The sequence below is a fragment of the Buceros rhinoceros genome, unplaced genomic scaffold (genome assembly GCF_000710305.1).
Source record: "Buceros rhinoceros silvestris isolate BGI_N320 unplaced genomic scaffold, ASM71030v1 scaffold1056, whole genome shotgun sequence".
Taxonomy (NCBI): Eukaryota; Metazoa; Chordata; class Aves; order Bucerotiformes; family Bucerotidae; genus Buceros; species Buceros rhinoceros.
The window spans coordinates 36,447-42,673 of NW_010415586.1; the positions used below are offsets into that span (position 1 = coordinate 36,447).

The window sequence follows — 6,227 nt, forward strand, 5'->3', positions numbered from 1 at the left end:
CTGCCATACTATTTCAAGCCAGGATACTGAAGCCTTAAACAATTCTCACATTTCAGCACTGACACAGAACTGCAATACACAAAGTATATAAACAGGGGGGAAAGCTCTTTGTGAGAGGTAGAAAAGGTTTTATAAAATCTTTAGGCACAATTCTTAGCAATCTTTTAAAAGCCATCAGAAAGCTACAAAGTAATAATGACCATTATACACGTATTTGTACAAGTCTGTTTATTTTTACCCTTTGGAATAAAGTATATTTCATGCACTCTCACATAATCTTTGCTCTTCTATATTGTTTGAAGACTATTTTTCTCATGTGATTACAGAAGTTTAATAGGCTCTCAGAAAGTCTTATCACTGGGAGTTATACGGCAAAACTAACGCACTATTACTTAACACTTTTTCAAGAGAAGCAAGTGAACGCAAACACTGTGTGTGGGGGTATCAAAGAATAGAGAAACACATACTCAAAATCCATAAAATTATTATTAGTTCTTTTGGTTTACTCCTATCCCAGTCAAGAAGAAAACTATTCTAGAAGTGAACCTTTTCTTTTTTCAAAAAAAATTTCCACAAATGTATGCTTTACAGTGCAGTGGTTACACTCAATTTTTCACAATACCGTATCTCAAAATACCAAGATCATTACATTCACCATGAGACAACAGACATTCACAGAAAAATCTTAGTGTCAGTTCAAAAAGATGCCTTCTTTGAGCTGAAGTATGGTAAGGCTTTACTGGTAACAAGTTCTTATCGAAGGTTTGCTTTATTCCTGTCATAGCATCTTTTTTTTTCTCATTTTACTTTTTGTCTTGGTCTTTTTCTGCATCCAGAAGTGCTGAACGGATTCCTAGCTTCTTCAGCTCTTCTACAAGATCTCCATTCTGATGCATCTGGAGGAGTATATCACAGCCACCAACAAATTCACCATTGAGGTATACTTGCGGGATGGTAGGCCAGTTAGAGTAGTTTTTTATTCCTGCATAAAGAAAAAAAAAAGTATTAAAGATTTTCCCCTCTCTCAAAACAGAAAGATATTTTAAACAGAATACATTGCTTCCACCTGACAGTACGAATGTGATTTTCTTTTCTTACCCATTGAGGCAAAAATTTATCTGTAACAGGAGCACTATCAGAAAAACTATGTTAGTTAGGTTTGTGTTGAAAGATACAGAGTCAGCTCCTGTATGACTTCAAACGGGAGCTGTAGAAATGTAGTATCTCCTTTCCCTCCCAGAAAACAAGCAAATAGGATTTTTAAGCCAATTAAAGAAATGAGGAGCACTGGAAAATATTGAGAACTGTTCACATTCAGTTATCCTTTCTATTTTCTCTAGAAGCCTTCCAAATTTCAAATTGCTTTATCTTTCATTGCCAGACCTTACAGCCCATGGGAGGGGCACAAAGGCTGAAATATCTTTAAAAGTAGTCCTTAAATAAAACAGAACCCACGTCACAATTATGAAGTACAGAATTCAAGTTTAAAACTGTACTTCATAGAAGACAAATGCAAGACCATTCAAAAATATTAACTGATGAGCTGGTATAATTGAATTCCAACTTGCACATAAAGACATCACACAAAAAATTAAACAGAAGCATCATGACATTTAATTTGCCACTTTTTAAAATGACCCTCCACAAAAAGCCATTATTTCTGTAGCAGAGGGAACAGTTACATGCTACATCTACATGCTCTTACACCAAGTTCGCCAGCATTTACTTAGATACTAAGTTTTGAAATCAACATTCTTAGTCACTTTCAGAATGCAATGCCCTGAATTTTTCTACATAGGGCATGAAACCCAATTAGCAAATTTAAGCCTATCAACAACTGAGGTGCCATTTCAGATCATTAGAGCCCATTCTCCCTGGAAGTCAACCCTCTAAACAAGCACCTCTGAGCTTTAGCATAGGCTGTCAAAGTACTAATAGCAAATTTTAGACCTGTATAGCAAAAAACACAGGGCAATTTGCTTTCTCCTTAGAAAACATTATAACCTCTAATATAAAGGTCAAACCCAAAATATTTGAGGTAAAAAAATAACCATATAAGTAAATCATGCTTCCTTCATTGGAATTCAAAACTCTTTAAGAAATATGCTTAAGTGCATAAGTATGTAATGGGATTATGATTTTAATGTATAAAAGATGAAAGAGCTAAGAATTCCCCTTAGTCAAATATCAGCGTGTTCAAAAAACTCCACTAAACTAACAGAAATCAACAAAATAATTTTGTTGTGACAAAGTGCTCCTAAACATGATGTACTACATGAGCTAGATTTTATTTTGACTTACGGTTTTGTGCATGAACAACCAATGCTTCAGAAGCCCAAAATAACAAGTTTAGCATATAAATCAAGGCCAAAGGGAACCTGTAACCATCTAAGTTCACCTCCAGCATCACCTCCTCTAATTTCTTTTAGCATTTCATTGAACCCTGTCAATTGTTTAGATTTTGAAGTGAACTGGTGTTTCACAGTACTTTTCTTAGACACCCCTCAGCCTTGGAGCACTCAAAAGTGGTCTGTCCTAAAGATCTTTTAACCTGCAATAGTTGTAATGAAAAAACTGAGTCCCAGCACTAAGACACACTTAAGAATAACCCTACTCAAAGGGGTCACTGGAGATACAAAATAGGGTTTGTTTTTGTTGAGGTACTGTAATGCTAAACATACATGGAGAACCAAGGGCTCTGCATAACAAACCTGCTGCCAATAGCTATTCCCATTATTCTCTCACAGAAACACCTTTCCAAGGATCCAGCTGCACAGACCTACAAGCACCGACAGTACCTTCAACTTCAGTACTATCTAACTTCAGATAAAAATATGAATACAATCAAGCTTAGTTGCTCTGTATGCTACATTTCATGTACTGGACAAGCTGCTTTCAATGCCTGCACACTTGAGGATCACCCAGATTACAAACTGAACACCTCCTGAGGTAGGTAACCAACCTCCAGCTTAGCAGAGCAGTCACTGACACTATTTCAGTAGTGCTGAAGCAAGTCAGCCTGGTCTATGCTTGTTGCACTCAGGATGCACTTTTGTGGTGGCTCCTTTGGCAGTATAGACACCCCGAGGGATTGATTTCCTTCCTCCTCCCTGAAGGTTAACACTCCCACCTGCAGTTCCTGCTTGGAAGCACCATTTGCTTTGTCAAACCACACTCCACAGATCAGGTCTGCAGTTTGACAGCGGAGCTAGCACACTCTAAGGTGGCTGTGAAACCAGAACCATTGCAAAGTGCTACTGAAAGGGGTACCAACTGCACTCCCACCCCATTACCAGTTCTCTGCCTCTCTCTTGCCAGCATTAGCACTAATCAACGATGGGCCACTTCAAAGAACAGACTCAAGCAACCACTGTCACTCCTACCACACTTTCTCCAGAAAAACAACACGTTTTTATGGAGATCGTTAATACTGGTGCAAACCCGACCGAGGGAAAGCTGGCCCAAGGGCAGGAGGAAGGATCAAGAAACCCTCTTGGCAACATCCTGTGCTAGGTATAAAGCAATAACGAAAATAATCTGAGGGTGAACTACCACAATAGTTGAAACCAGTTTAAACCACCACTTCTCCAGTACATAATCCCAAGTTTTTCCACCACCTTAGTGACCTAATGCCATCCATTAGCCAAGAGCAGGATGACTTGTGACAGCACAGCCAACTTAAACTTGAATAGTCATGGGGTCCAAGAGAGTGCTGAGGTCTCTTAAACCAGCTTTATTAAGGAAGGATTTGTGTCAGGGGAGCCTATCCTAAACCCAAGTTCAGATAAATCACATGAAGTACCAATAAGTATTTAGTTTCACAGGTCTCCGTCAGGTGAAGAGGCAAGTAGGGGAGTTGGCCCTATTTTAGTGCAGGGCAAGTTTCTGCAATTAAACTATAACAAGCTGAAAATAAGGTTTCAACAGACACAGGACAGAAATCAAACAGCACTTCAAACATGCCTAAATCACCATCTCTCCAACAGCCTGCTCTTGAAACAAATGTATAAGCACACGTATATGCAAACATTTAAGCTAAGTTCAGCTGAATACAAAGCTGGTGACCAGCTCACATACCAGTCTCCCTGCAGATCAGTCTTTAATGAAGATGTATTAGGTATTTTCACAGCTAAAGGCTCAGCATCCCCACACGCATACAGTGCAGATTATGTTCACAGAGAGGGCTTAGGAAAGCATCACATGTTGCATATTAACTTCTCAGCACCTGAGACCAGCTGCAGGAGAGACTAACTTCAGGCAGCCACTGCTGAATCACACTCAGCAACTTGCAGACCCTCAGCTTTCTGCAGCTCTGCCCTCTCCTCTATCAGAGACTGCTCTCTACAGAGGCAGGCACACACTGGTTTTTTAGGGTGCAGCAGGCAAGAGAGTTATAATATGGCGGCCCGCTGGCCTCAAAACACTTCACAGCTCCATCCCTAGTGCTGGCCCTGGCACTCACCTCTCAAAACAAGAAGCTAGTTCAACTCACGTGCCCGGTGATCCAGACAACAAATCGAGCTGGCTCTCTGTGCAGTCAGACAATGACAAAGCTGGTGCATGGAAGGAACAGAACAACTTCTTTAAGCACCTGAGAACCAGCAGGATATCGTGCAACCATATGCTCTGTTACTGCATTCAGCACAGCTTAGCCAAACAGTCCAGATCAAACCACTAATTTCAACTTAAAGCTCAGGTAGCCAGCAGGGCCATAACCTCTCAGATCACCTCGCATAAGCCAGAGTTCGCGTGGAGGAAACATCTGCTGTGCTCTGAAGGGAGATGTTCCTGTCGCATAGGAAGAAGATAGTATGTTTTCACATGGTCAAGTCCTCAAAGACTGCAACGTGCAAACACATTTACCATTCAAGGGCTCAAAAAACCCCTCCTGACCACAAATAAAATGCTGATGATCTGATCCCAAGGTTTTGTTTCCTCCTTTTTAGTTTATAACTTTGTTCTAGTATACCATATGAATAAGTTCAGATATGGAAATAAAGTTTAGGAAAAACACCATGATTTCTTCACCTGTCAAAGGCAGTAGATTACTTGAACAAAGCCAACATTCATTAACAAAAATGTCATCACACCCGAGTTCCAGTATTTAAGCTTTTATATTATACCAACTATTACACCTGTGAACCGAAAAGCAAGCAAGGATTGGAAAAAATCAGCCTTTCAGCTAAAAGTTAATGAAAAACTGAATTAGTCAGATGATACCAAAAGCACAGGAGAAGGAAGTCACCTGATATATGCCAGCATGTGGCTTTACAGCACACTCACCATATTCTGGACAAGAACTGTTAATGCCATGCACCCGCAAGACTAATTACTACATACTATTATTTTGTTGTTGCTTTAAAACTTTCTCAAATAACCACATAAAACCTCCGCAGCCAGCTACACACGTTGAAGAGGAAAAGAAGGAAGCAAAGCATTATGAGAACAGAGTACTAGCTTCCCACAACTGGCAAAAAACCCTCATATAGTATAGTTCCTATACTTCAGTAATGTGAAACTATTACTCAATATTTATTGTGCAAACGATTAGCACAAGTTTGTACTGGATCAAAAGAACCTCCGCAGGCAGTGCCAGCAGGCAACACAGCAGTACAAGTCCATTCAGAAGCTTCACCATACTGTTCCCAGGGAACAAAAAAATCTGACTGGATAATTAAGTATTTAGGAGCCTTTTAATGCAGCTTTGTATCTATTGAATAGGCAAGGCAGCATAGCATCAAAAGTCCGATCTCCAAGAGTTACCCCATAAGCGTAACTGCCTTCAGCAGATAGCCAAGACACTCTTGGACACAGTCAGGGTTACAGAAACCAAACGGGGAGGTCCAGGAGAAGCAACCCCAATATCTCTGCGATATACTTCAAATTCCACACGCCCCCACACCCCGGGGCGTAGACCTGCTTGTAAAACTCCACCAAAAATGCCAAGAAAGCACGCAAAAGCGAGGCGGAGCTGTGGAAAGCGAGCAGGGGCTGCAGGAGCTCGGCAGGGTGCTCCAACAACCCGGGAGCCCGGAGGTGCTGAGGACACCCCGACCTCCCGCAGCGTTACACACGCCGGGGCCTCCCGAGGGTCCTTCCCAGAGGAAAGCCGGTACCTCGGGGTTCTGGCGGCGTATCACAACGAGAGGCCCGGGAGCAGCTCGGGCTATGTGCAAGCCCTGCAGCAGGGGAGGCGGCACCCACACGTGTCCCCCGGCAGGCGCCAC

General features: G+C 41.5%; 1 protein-coding gene across 1 annotated transcript; it reads right to left on the minus strand.

Annotated features, from left to right (window-relative positions):
- Positions 1-803: 803 nt before the first annotated feature.
- On the minus strand, positions 804-1,102 carry GLRX5 (glutaredoxin 5). Its single transcript, XM_010137454.1, has 2 exons — positions 1,099-1,102; positions 804-982 (listed from the first exon to the last, which is right to left on the minus strand). Exons 1-2 carry the CDS (start codon positions 1,100-1,102, stop codon positions 804-806), a joined length of 183 nt encoding a protein of 60 aa, XP_010135756.1.
- Positions 1,103-6,227: the final 5,125 nt, after the last annotated feature.